General features: G+C 26.5%; 2 protein-coding genes across 2 annotated transcripts in view; one reads left to right on the top strand and one right to left on the bottom strand.

Moving 5' to 3' along the window:
* LOC107448902 (NUBP iron-sulfur cluster assembly factor 2) overlaps positions 1 to 3623 on the bottom strand; it is a 21942-nt gene extending 18319 nt beyond the window's left edge. The window contains exons 1-3 of the mRNA XM_016064260.3: positions 3449 to 3623; positions 1102 to 1202; positions 806 to 894 (exon numbers count right to left, since the gene is read on the bottom strand). Coding sequence (XP_015919746.1) covers positions 806 to 894; positions 1102 to 1202; positions 3449 to 3461 — 203 coding nt within the window. The 5' untranslated portion in view covers positions 3462 to 3623. The remainder of the gene's footprint in view (positions 1 to 805; positions 895 to 1101; positions 1203 to 3448) is intronic.
* A 550-nt stretch (positions 3624 to 4173) lies between these two features.
* On the top strand, positions 4174 to 10194 carry LOC107448903 (methylmalonyl-CoA epimerase, mitochondrial). The gene is made up of 3 exons (XM_016064268.3): positions 4174 to 4196; positions 8141 to 8334; positions 9745 to 10194. Exons 2-3 carry the CDS (start codon positions 8146 to 8148, stop codon positions 10057 to 10059), a joined length of 504 nt encoding a protein of 167 aa, XP_015919754.1. The 5' UTR covers positions 4174 to 4196; positions 8141 to 8145; the 3' UTR covers positions 10060 to 10194.
* Positions 10195 to 12591: the final 2397 nt, after the last annotated feature.

The raw sequence follows: 12591 nt of genomic DNA, 5'->3' as shown, positions 1-12591 counted from the left end.
TATATATATATATATATAAAAGAGATAGAAAAGATGACGTTTCCATTTTTAAAATGTGAACTCTTTAGTAAGCCCTCGATTTTTTCAGATTAATGCAATTCTAAAACTTTTTCCTAATTTTTGGACACCCTGAATGGAAAACATTAATTCAATTATGGTTCGATTTAGGAATTTTGACAATATCAAATATGTATACTTATACATATATTTTGATATATGTATAAGTATACATATTTAATAGAAGGGCATACATTTAGAAAAACAGCCAAACTTGGACAAAAGCAGAAAATCAGTATCTCACTTAAGTTAAAAGGGGTATTGAACATGGAATTCCGACATCTATAAAATTGGGGAAACATTAATTCCTTGAAGCACTATTATAAATGCAATAATTATAAATAGTACAAGCACAAAAGTTACTTAAATTAATCACACTTCCTTTCAATCATTTTCAGACAGTAAAATTCCTTGAAACTTTCAATTTTGAAACGTAAGCTGAATTAATATTAAAAATCTTCAACAACAAAAAAAAAATTACCAGCATGTTTAAATGCCCATTTACCAAAAAAAATTTATGCTTACAGTTTCAAAGAATTTAAAAGCGCTATGTATGAAGAAAAAAAAATTTATTTTTAAAGACTTTTCAAAATTATAACACTGAAAGTAATCATTTTGAAGAAAAATACTAAAATACTTTTTCTCAAAATACAAAAGAAAGGAATTTCAACTCTTACAAAACAACTTATATCTACAATTTTAATTTTTGACTCTAGATTAAGAAATAAATATAATAAAGGTATAATACCCAGAAGAACATTGGTGAACATCTTTGCCTTCCATATTCAGCATGTATGGTATACTTGGTCCACATAAATCTACATCAAGTAATCCAGTCTTAACATTAGAAAGAAAAAATTGAATTAATACGAAATTTTATTTGAATCCAAATCTTTTCAAATTCTGATAGACATTTTAAACATAAATTTACAATAAAAAGAAGTCTTAATCTCATAACAAACAAGAGACTACAACAAGAAATTATAAATATAGAAACATAAAAATACTTAAAAGCAAAACAGTATAAATAAGAAATTAAAATACCTTAAAATTTAAATCTCTTAACGACAAAGCTAGATGAGCAGCAACTGATGATTTGCCCACACCTCCTTTACCAGATAAGACAACAATAATATTTTTTACATCTAAAATTAAATAGATTAGTCTAAAATGATTTACCACAAATTAAATAAAAATTATACTCTTTCAATTGATTCAGTACAATATTTATTTCTACTTATTTTTATTATATATAATAGCATGTACGTATTTAGGTAATAGCAGCAAAAATACAACAAATAATGTAGAGGTCACAAATTAAAAATAAAATATAGTTAACTCTGCATTATCTATTTGTTGGTTAATCTGCTGTCTTATTATAAGGCAAATTTTATAAACAAAATGCTACCACATGACTAATTCTTTTAATATCACAGTAGATTCTGTACTATAATATTTTTTCTTCTCGAGATAATGTACTGCAACAGTTTGTCCTTCTACGATTCAATAGCATAATATTTTGTCTTCCTGAAATTCTCTGCCATTTTGTTTATGTCACATTCAGTACCACAATATTGTTTATGTGAGATTCTGTTCAATAATATTTTGTTGATGTAATATTCTGTACCACAATATTTTGTCTGTTTAAAATTCTATATAATGATGCTTAAACTAATTCTAAAATTTTTCCACAGCTAAATTTGTTTAGTAATAAGAATTTCTTTTTTTTTTTTTTTTTTTTTTTAATTTTTTTNTTTTTTTTTTTTTTTTTTTTTTTTTTTTTTTTTTTTTTTTTTTGAAAAAGCAAATTTACTAATGAAGAATTGTTTCTTTACTATAAAACACATATGATATTTTTTCCTCTTGAGATAATGTACTCTGATATTTCTCTCTCTTAAGATTCAGTAAATTAATATATTGTTTTTCTGACATTCTGTACCATGATATTTTGTTTATATGACATTCTATATCATAATAGTTTATGTGAGATTCTGTACAACAATATTTTGTTAATGTAAAATTATGTACAACTGTATTTTTTCATTCTTAATATTTAACCTAGTGATACTTGAACCAATCATTTCTAAAATTGTTCACTTATATTTGTCAATGTTAAATTCATTTAATAATGATAAAATATTCTTCAGAAAAGGCAAATTTATAAATGAAGAATTTTTTATAAACTATTAAACACATATAAATACAGGTAATATATTTTGCATCCTGTATAGTGAAAAATCTGTGAAATTAGTCGTCTCCCCAATCATTTCCATATATAACCAGAAGTTTTCTATATATAAATGTAATATGTATAAAAGTAAAATGTACTTATCTCTACATGTGCAAGAAAAGAAACTAAATTTTTTATTAATGTATATTAAGACATATATTAGCTTCATGCATAAAAATATCTGCCTTAGGGAAGATTACCATATCAGTACCTGAGTCAAAATAATAACCAAGTTTTGAAAATTTCTAGGCAGTGGCCCACAAGAAACTAAAAATATATATCACAGGAGACCAACTCATAGTGTATAACCTACAGCCACTCCCAGACAGACTTTTTTAAACTTTTGTAATTTAAAAATGATGCCTTGGCAATAGTAATTGCTATGAATAGGCACTGACACAGAAATATCCCTTTGTTTTAGGATCTGTCAACATTTAATGAAAATAAAGGGGATATTTCCATATCTGCATTTGTTTCCCCCAATTAAAATTACCAAAGCATAAAAGGGATTTTTAACCAACTGGAATTGGAGAGAGAAAAAAATATGTAGAGGTTTGTCCAGGGATGGATAACAGTTTTACCCTTCCAGTAGACCCAGAACTTGGTGTTTTTTGGGGTAGGAATTGATGCAGAAATCTTCCCAAAAGAAAACTGCAAATAAATTATTTTTAAGCATTTTTTTAAAAATTATATTAATATTTTAATATGCTAAATCTACAACTAAAACATTATAAAAATATTAAAATATTTGTACATAATGGAAACATTTTCGTATCGTGAGCTGCGGCAGAACAATCGCCAAGTCTTAGCCACTTCCGGGCAGCTGACTGCAAGGAACTAAAAAAAGCATCACAGAAGGAGACCAACTCGAAAGGTATAAAAGTGTTTACTTTAAAATAATTGCAAGTTCAAAATCCATTTGGTGCCTTGGAGAGACAGATCATGCTACGGAAATATCCTCAAGAATCGGAATCCTTTTTGTATTATAAAAATTAAACAAAATTTGTACTTTAAAAGTTTATCAACATATTTTTTTTTAAATAATTTGCAAGTTTAAAATCTATTTAGCACCTTGGCGATTGTAGTTGGCGCGACAGATCACGATACGGAAGTATCCCCAAAAGTTTTAAAACCTTAATCTGCTGCAGTACACTTAGTTACCTTCTAAGCCCATGATTAAGAGTCTTAATTATGAAACAATGAGAAGTCGTTTTAAACAAAAAGCATCAAATAAGCTTAATTTTAAATAATTTTAATTATTTAACTCAAAAATAACTTAAGATGAATAATCGGAGTAAAAGTTTTCTTCAAATGTTTGCAGGTTTAGCTGCCTATTTCTGTTACCTTTGTTATCAAGATTTGCTTATTTTAGCCCAAACCTAATAACTCAATCAGTACCACTAGTGTTTGAAGAACAAGCAAGGGATAGAAATAGTCAGCCGGAAGCGTATATTAGAATATCTACGCGTCAGAATCATATTTATTTATTTCGCTATTGCTTTAGGAAGAAAGTAAGAAATATTATCAAATCTTAACTCTTGAAGTAAATCTACCAATCAGAATTCTTATCTTTCACGCTTTTGTCAACTAATAATTCAGCAATTTTATCTCTAAATAAATCCATCAATTACTACATTCACTATGCCAATGAGGAAATTAGCCGATGTTTTGCATAAAACAGCTGTGACAGGTTTAATGGGATTGACGGTGATAGCTGCTGGAACATTTTGTGTTCAAGCATTTAAGTACGTAAATAAAGTGAGAACTACGAAAAAAGAAACGGGTGAAACCTCGCACTCTTCTGAGGAACTAGCCAATTAGGTAAACCCAGTGAAATCTAGTTTGTTATCGAATGACCATTAATTATTATTCGGCCTTCAGATATTTATCATTAAACAATTTTCTGAAGGTGACTTCTTTAAAATTTCGTTCGCCACTTAAAAGCTAAGCAATAATTATACCATAGTGAATTATTTATTTACAATACTATTGAGTTTTAAATATAAATTTGTATTTACTCTAAACTTTTTGCTGGATAAAATTTTTTTTCAATGTGATGTTTCTAAAGCTTATATTTGTTTATTTACAATTGTTTTTTAAGATAGCTTGTTTATTATTCTATTGTGTGGAATGTATTTATCATTGGCTAAGTACAGTATTGCATTTTTGTCTGAAAATTCTTTAAATAATATTTCTATTTAAAAAAAAATTATTAATTTATTTTGATACCATTATATTTTTTTAATGTGATTTGTTTTTAATCGTTTATTTTCTTTTTTTTTTTCTCAGCATTTTACTGTGAGATTTTAGTTCAGTTTAAAATAACTAAGATTTCAGTGACTGTCGAAAGATTTCCGTATCCTCTTCTGCGGTAGAGTAATTGCCAGATCTTGGCAACTATCGGGCAGTGACCCGCGAGGAAGCAAGAGAAATATCTTAGAACGGGACCAACTCAAAGGGTATAACTCATTGCCACCTCCGTCAAATCTCTACCTGTTTTTTAGAAAAATTACAAGTTTAAAGCCCATTTAGTTTTAGGCGGTTATAGTTGGTGCTGCAGATCATGATACGTAAATATACCTGTCACTGTAAATTACATTTTTATTAGAGCATTAATGCTATAATTGCATAGATTATAACATTATAGGTATTATATTTTAAACTTTTATTTGTGAAAAAGTATTAATAAAATTATACTTTTTTTACATTAACTTTCCAATAATAGTAAGTTTTTTTTATAAATTCGTTATAAGTTATCCAAAATGCTATCTATCTCTTAAGTTTAGTATAAAATATAGTTTGATTATTTTGTTGTATAATTATTCAATAATAGCATCTTATAAAAGATTAAAAATTTCCTTTTTAAAAGTAAACTAATTTTTAAACTTATATTTCAAGCTGTTTGTTTGTTGTTCCTTAACAATTAAATAATTATTCTTTATACTTTGAGAAACAATTAGCTAATAGTTTCTTTAAAAGGATCGAGAGAAATAACGATTGAGGACTTAGAAAATAATTCGTTAATTATTCATTACATATTAGAGATCATGCAATGACTATCTTTTATAAAATTTAACAAAAAACAGAAACAAGCTTTATGGTTTAAAAATTCCCATAAATTCCTTATATAACTTACGTCCAAAAAGATTAAGCTGGCCTCAAATTTAATAAAATCTCTCAGAACATTGAAAAAAATCAAAAAACAATTTAAGAAATTTCCGAAGACTTATATGTTTTTTTTGTTGTTTTTTTGTTTTGTTTTTTTTTTGGCTTTAACATTAATTTCAGAAATCATTCCACTTGTTTATTTTTCCTAACAAGATATATTTTCTTTAAATAAATAAAATTTAGTAAAAGAAGGCAGAAAATGTTCAATCGCACAAGCGAGTTACGAAAGTAATTAAACAGCTCGAGAAAAAATTTTGGTCTTTAATTAAAGAAATTGCTACAAAAATTTTTATTAAAAATAAATTGCTTCTTTATAAAGTAAAGAAGGCTTTTTATGTCAATTTTATGTGTTTGAATTTCTTGAGCAGAACTTTAAATCTAATTTAATAAAATATTAATATTTTAATTTTTAACGCGTGCTACTTTTTCGTTATTTGTGTGAAATCAATTTTTTTTTTCCTTTCTTAAGGAAATCAAAAAATTTTACCAAAATATAATCTTTACTTTCAAAAAAATATTTCGAAAAGGCACTTTAATTTTATGAAAATTTCGAACTAAAAAATACTGTTTTGAGCGTATATTAGTGAAAATACACCTCTAGTTGTAAATATGTTATAACATGTACGGGTGTTCAATAAATTAGCATGTAAATTTCCAAATTAAAATTTCTGAGACATGACTAAAAGTATTTTGTTATTTACAGTAAAAGTAACATTATTTACAAGATACTTATAACAAGTGGGCTGGTATATTTCTCCTTTTTTTTATATAGAATTTTTAATCTTTTCTTAATGCTAGTTCAAGCCGCAAGTTGAGCATCTATAAAAAATTTCCGCACTCTTTAAAAGGTTTCAAAAGTGGTTCGAATTTGTGCATGGTTAAAAAAATTTGACAGTTTCAATCCTGTGTAGAAAATTTTCCAATCGATTTAAGATTTAGAGAGCTTAAATATCATTCATCTTATAACAGGTAATCAGAAATAATGAAATAAAAATTGGCAATTCTTTGAGAATGTGAACCAGTCTGCGGCAGACTACTATATTGCTCATAGTAATAACATTTTACTTCTTTTATATACTTTTGAGATTAAGCAGAAGTTTTCCCAAAATATCTTTTATCTTTTTATAGACTTCAGCACAAGTTTTAACTCAATTTTAAAATATTGCCTAGTTTATTTTTTATTTATTAGCATCTATTTTTTTATTGAATGGTTTAGCTTGGCTACAAAGGAACCATATTTTATGTGTTATGGGGTTATTTCAGAAAAAAAAATTCTCAGAAAAGAAGGCAATCTCGCCTCTAGCATACTGAGTGAATTCTATTGCTTCTTTTCATTCTCTTCTTTAGAAGAAATTATATTCTGTGCATTTTTGTTATATCAACTTTACATCCATTCATATAAGATTTTAATACATCCTAAACTTCTATGTTATAAAAAAAATAACTAAAATTTTTTGTTTTATTACCATGTTATTACTATATGGTAATATATACTACTATAATAAATACTACTATAATAAATACTATATGGTAATTTATATAAACATCCTGTGTATTCTTTATTTTGATACTGTTTTTTCTTTTCTTAGACCATATGATATTCTCTTGTTTCTAAGGCCCATTTTCCTGAAGAACAAAATTGTAATTTCTGGCTTTATTTTGTATCATTTTTAAAAAAAGATTTTTTTGCTCTATCTTCTTATATAGATTCTTCTATACCTCTTACTGTTTTTATCTCATTGAAATGTTGAGATGTAAATATTGTTTGTTTTTCATAAGCCTGGTTAACTTTACATTTCTACACATTGTTTTTGCTTTGTAATTATATACAGGGTTTGTATTTTTTTTTTTTTTTTTTTAAATTTTACTTGATTTGAACCAGCTTTTATAAAAGTATTCAAAAGTCTCAACTTGTAATTAGTAAAATTTTATTAATATAATTGTTATAGAAATGTTAAAATTGTTTAATTCATGCAGATGTATGAATCAAAGTTATTAAAAATAACATAGAAATGTATCAATATTATCTACTGAGAAGCAGATTTAAAAAGATCTTAATTTTTATTGTTAAGGTTAACTTAGAGAATTAGTCATCAATAACTGCATTAAATTTCCACGATATTCTGGTAAAATAACTGAAAAATCCACAAGAATTATAAGATTTTTAAAATTTCACTTCAATACTAGTGTTGTAATTTATTTCATGCTGAGTAGTAATGTAATTTTTACAGTTAAAACCTATTAGCAAAGCATTATATTAACATTAGATTTTAAAACTATGAAAATCAACAAAAAGTTAATCAATCTCATATAAAAGTTTTGTAAATCCATTTTCTCCAACAAAAAAAAAATTTTTTAAATTACCTGATAATAAATTAGGATGATTCTAAATCACAGATGAAAACCTAATGTGACATATGATGTCACCCATTTTTATTTGTACTTTCACTCTAGAGCTTAAGGATTTTGGTCTGTTTTTGTACTTTAAACTATTTTTCTGTCTTAATTTCTTACTTCTGAACAAAATAATAAACAAAAGAGTAATAACTTCTAAACAAAAAAAGGAAAATAATAACTTCTGAACAACATAATGACTATCTTTTTTATTTTAAATTATGATGTATTTAGTATAATTATATTTTATTGACACTAAAGATAAAAATCCTTAAATTATGTTTATTTCAGGAAATATGGCCTACTTGATAACAAGAAACCTTTGGAGACCTTTTATCAATGTGCAAAATAAAATCCTAGGACATTATTTTTGTACAAATCCTAAAGGAAGAACATGGAAAGTTTTGAAAGTAAATCATCTTGCTGTTGCATCTGCTAATATCGAGAAAAGTGTTAAACTTTTTCAAGATATATTTGGTGCTAAGGTAATATACTGTAAATTAGAATACTAAATTTATCTATTATGTAGAGAAAAAAACTGATAATAAAAATATTTCAAGTGTTTTTTTTTTTCCAATGCTTTGTATTACGTCCCTTCATTGATATTTTTCTTTGTTATTCCATTTTTCTTTAAATTTATTTCGACAAAATTAAAAACAATTGAAATAAATAAATTTTTAGCATTAATTTTTTTTTTCAACTTACATTATTATGTGTTTCTAGAGTAGAGAGAGAGTTTGTCTTCAATTAGTTTTTAGATTTAATATTTTAATCCTTAAAATGTTCACTTCAAATCAGAACTCAAAGTATTTTTAACCTCTTAATGTGCACATTAAAAAAAAGAGAAAAAATCAGACAAAAAAACTTTTTTATTGAAAAATATTTTTTATAACTAATTTTGTTATTTTCAATTCTTGATTATATTAGAGTGTGAAAATTATCGCAGCATGAAATACGACCTTGCTTGAATTATCTTGAGTCTATTCCGTTTGACCTGTTTAGCATGCTTAAATTATCTCAAAGACACCCACTAAGGGGTTCATCTGCTTTTATCAGAACCACATTCTAATATGACAAAAATGAAAGATTGCCTCTTGATTATATGCATTTAAATTTTTTTTCAACCCTGTATATTCAGTTCAGATATTAAGAGCGATAACTTTTTTATTAAATTTTAATATCTTTTCATAACTTTACATTTATATTTAAACTAATGTTAATCTAATGCAGGATTATGTTGAATATTGATGCTGATTATAATATTGTTTACAATTTCTTTCTAAAATTTTTAACAGCTTCTTTTATTATAAAGGCTCAGATTTTGATGACATATGCATTTTTGGATTCTTTTACACTTTTAAACCTAGACTTTTCTGAGATTTTGGGATAATTTTTTAATTGTGAGGCATTTTTTGAGATTTTTTTTTGGGGAGGGGGGATTTTTAACTTTTTTATTTTAGAGCATTTTTTGTTTTAAAAAAAAAAAATAAAATCTTTAGAAGCATTAACTCATTCTTACAACTTTTACACATTTTAACTAAGTTATATTAGGAAGGATATCATCCAGGAAAAAGACCACCATTGAAAGGAGCGATTGATAAAGATAAAAATATGTTATATTAAATTCTAGGAAGTAAATGTTTCAAATTTTAAGTTCTTATTTAATTACAATGGAATTTTATTATTTTATAATTACATTTTTTATCATTATTATTATAGTTTTGCCTTATTTTTAAGGATATTTTTAAAAACAATTTTGATCATTAAAATCCGGGTCCTACTTATTTATTTTTTTGGAATTTACTGATCTACTACTTGATACGTAAACCAGGTATGGTAATGTTCAATATAAAAACAGTTGTAATATTTTTATTATCAATTCTTCATCTCTTTAGACTAGTCAGTCTATTCCTATGCCAGAACATGGAGTTACAACTGCCTTTGTTGAGTTAGGCAATGTCAAATTGGAACTGCTTCTTCCTCTTGGAGAAAAAAGTCCCATTCAGAGCTTCTTACAAAAGAATGGCAACGGTGGAATGCATCACATTTGTTTGGATGTTGATAATATTGACAATGCTGTGAAAGACATGAAGGCGCATAACATTCGTACCTTGACTGAGGAAACTAAAATAGGTGCCCATGGTAAACCTGTCATATTTCTTCATCCCAAAGATTGTGGTGGTGTTCTTATCGAACTTCAGCAAGTTTAAGCTTTCATTGTATTTCTTTCCAGGAATCTCAAATGTGTCATTGTGTTTATTTTTTAACAAAATAAATTTTATGGTAAATAAATTTTTTATAATAAATAAATTTTTTATAATAAATAAATATTTCTTTGATAATAATTATTTTTGATTTTTTTATGAATATATCCCTAATTTTATAACTTGTTCTACGTTACCTGAAGAAAATCTTATGTTCATGTAAAATTTATTGTAATACTTTTTTATAGAGTATATACGTTTATAAAATTATTTTTATATAAATACAATAGAAATTGTAATATAGAATAGGTAAATCACTTTCATATTCAAGACAATAAGTAACAGTACAAACTGTAACTCTTTTTAAATTAAGTTATATATTAAAAATTAATGATCTAAAGAAATATTAGTTATATGTGATGTAGCTTTGAGATTAACATTACAAACTTATTAAATTTAATCTAGTCAAGATAGTGTATGCATAGTCAATTTTACCCAAAAATAATTTCTATTTTATCAGACATCTTTATTTCAATTTATTTAAAACAATATTTGTTCTAAAAAGAGTTGGTATTGTTTTGATTCAGTTTTTTAAGAATGCCTACTTTTTATATTTTTACTAGCTGAATTCCTATTTTCTCTATGTAGTGAGAAAAAGGAATCAATAAATCAAAATCAGTACTCAACGCTATGTAAATAAATACACATAACTAAGAGACAAATGCCGACACAATTAATAAACCTAAAACACTTCAATATCTTTTTATTATTATTCCTTGCCCTTTCCAGTAACTTTACGTTATTAGATTTGATTTTATATCCGTCACTGAACAGCCGACCGAATTCTGAGTTTTTGTCTGCCAGTGCTCAACTCCATAGCCTTGTACTTTTCAACCCAATCAAGAAGATAAGGGCACTTCTTTATTGAGTATTGGGAGAAATTTTTCTCCGGGGAGGGTATTTTGTTACATGAAGAGGAAAATCACGAAAGTCTCCCACTGTTAGTACAAGGTCAATAGAACTCTGACCCATGATCCATCTACCACTGAGGATATTTTATGGCAGCACTGTGGTCAGTATGAGCAGTGTGCATAATTCTTATCGATCAGCCATCATTGGAATTCAAACCCTGATCCCCCTGATTGGAAGGAATATGCTCTATCCCCTGAGCTAACACAGCTCTAAAAAGTAAACCGTAGAGGTGGGAGGTCTTTCATCTGCAAAGTTTTCATGATTTTCCTGTTCATGTATCCATGTAACGCAAATGTGGGTTAGTTCCTTCAAAGAAGTCCACGAAGGCAAATTACTCCCAATACTTTATCCGGGAGTTCCCTTGTGTTCTGGATAAGGTTCGAAATTACAAGGCCCCGGAGTGGAACATTGGTAGTCGTAAACTCAAAATTGTGTCCCAATTCAAAGATGGTGATATGATAAAATTAGCACATATTTCGAAAATCATTGTCGTCATTAATGTTCTCCTAAACGAATTCGTATTATTTCTCCATTAATTTTACTTTACAGTTCATATTTTTTATTTCATTTACCGTTGATTTTAAATTGTTTTATAGAAACGCGTTTTAAAAACATAAATGTAGGTACTCTTTAGGAATACTAATTTAATAACGTGTGTCTGCCTATGCTTTCACGTACATGTTGATCAGTAAGTTTATCTCACATCATAAAAATAAATTGAATCTTGGGCGATCTCTAAGTCAATGAAAAAATCCATTTTTTATTTTATTCTCTCCCGATCAATCCAATTGAAATTTTTGAATAATTTTTTGATCTGAAGCTGAAATTGCACGTTTCACCCACTGTCCAAATTTCGGGCCGCTTGCTCAAGCAGCTCTGGAATTATAAGAGAGAAACCCTTCAACAAAAAAAATTTCCTTTTTTTTTTTTTCTTTCTAGATTTTCAAATATTTACTACAAATAAAAAGTGTTTGAATATGCTGCTTAAATTATGTCAACTTTATACATTTTTGAAGAGAAAAAACATATTAATGATATAAAATATAAATAAAAAAACAATTTAAAATATTCTTAAAAAGATATTCTGGAAATTTTCAAACGATTACCTTTATTTAAAAATTTTTGCTTCGAATGTAAAGTCTCAGAGTCTTTAAAATCTATATAATTAAACATTAGCTAATAATGTTACTTTAACATTACCTAAAGTTTTTTTTTTTATTATTATTAACTAATTTGTTTAGCATTAATAAAGAAATACAAAATTGGTATATCTGTGTCTTACATGAACTAATTGTTAGGATTCCAAGAGTTCAAACATTTTCTTAAATCAATAACGATTTTGAAGCAGGTAATTATATCGCTCATGGGCTGCAATAGCGGCACAACTCAAAAAATCATTTTTGAGATAAGTGGGTTTAAAGTTTTCATTGCTAAGGAAAATGCATAAGAAATGCTTTAGTTTGCTTAAACAAAGACTACCTTCAAGTTGAATTATGAGTTGTGCTAGTATTGCTGCTGAAAAGAATGTATTTTCATATTTACACCTGTTCTTAGTCCAAAGCGCTT

Source organism: Parasteatoda tepidariorum, chromosome 8 (assembly GCF_043381705.1).
Source record: "Parasteatoda tepidariorum isolate YZ-2023 chromosome 8, CAS_Ptep_4.0, whole genome shotgun sequence".
NCBI lineage: Eukaryota > Metazoa > Arthropoda > Arachnida > Araneae > Theridiidae > Parasteatoda > Parasteatoda tepidariorum.
This window is presented reverse-complemented; position numbering and strand designations above follow the sequence as displayed.

Excerpts from the sequence above, each read along its gene's own strand:
- LOC107448903 (XM_016064268.3), top strand. The coding sequence starts at position 8,146 with ATGGCCTACTTGATAACAAGAAACCTTTGGAGACCTTTTATCAATGTG. Across the intron at positions 8,335-9,744 it reads AAGATATATTTGGTGCTAAG|ACTAGTCAGTCTATTCCTAT; the intron begins GTAATATACTGT and ends TCATCTCTTTAG.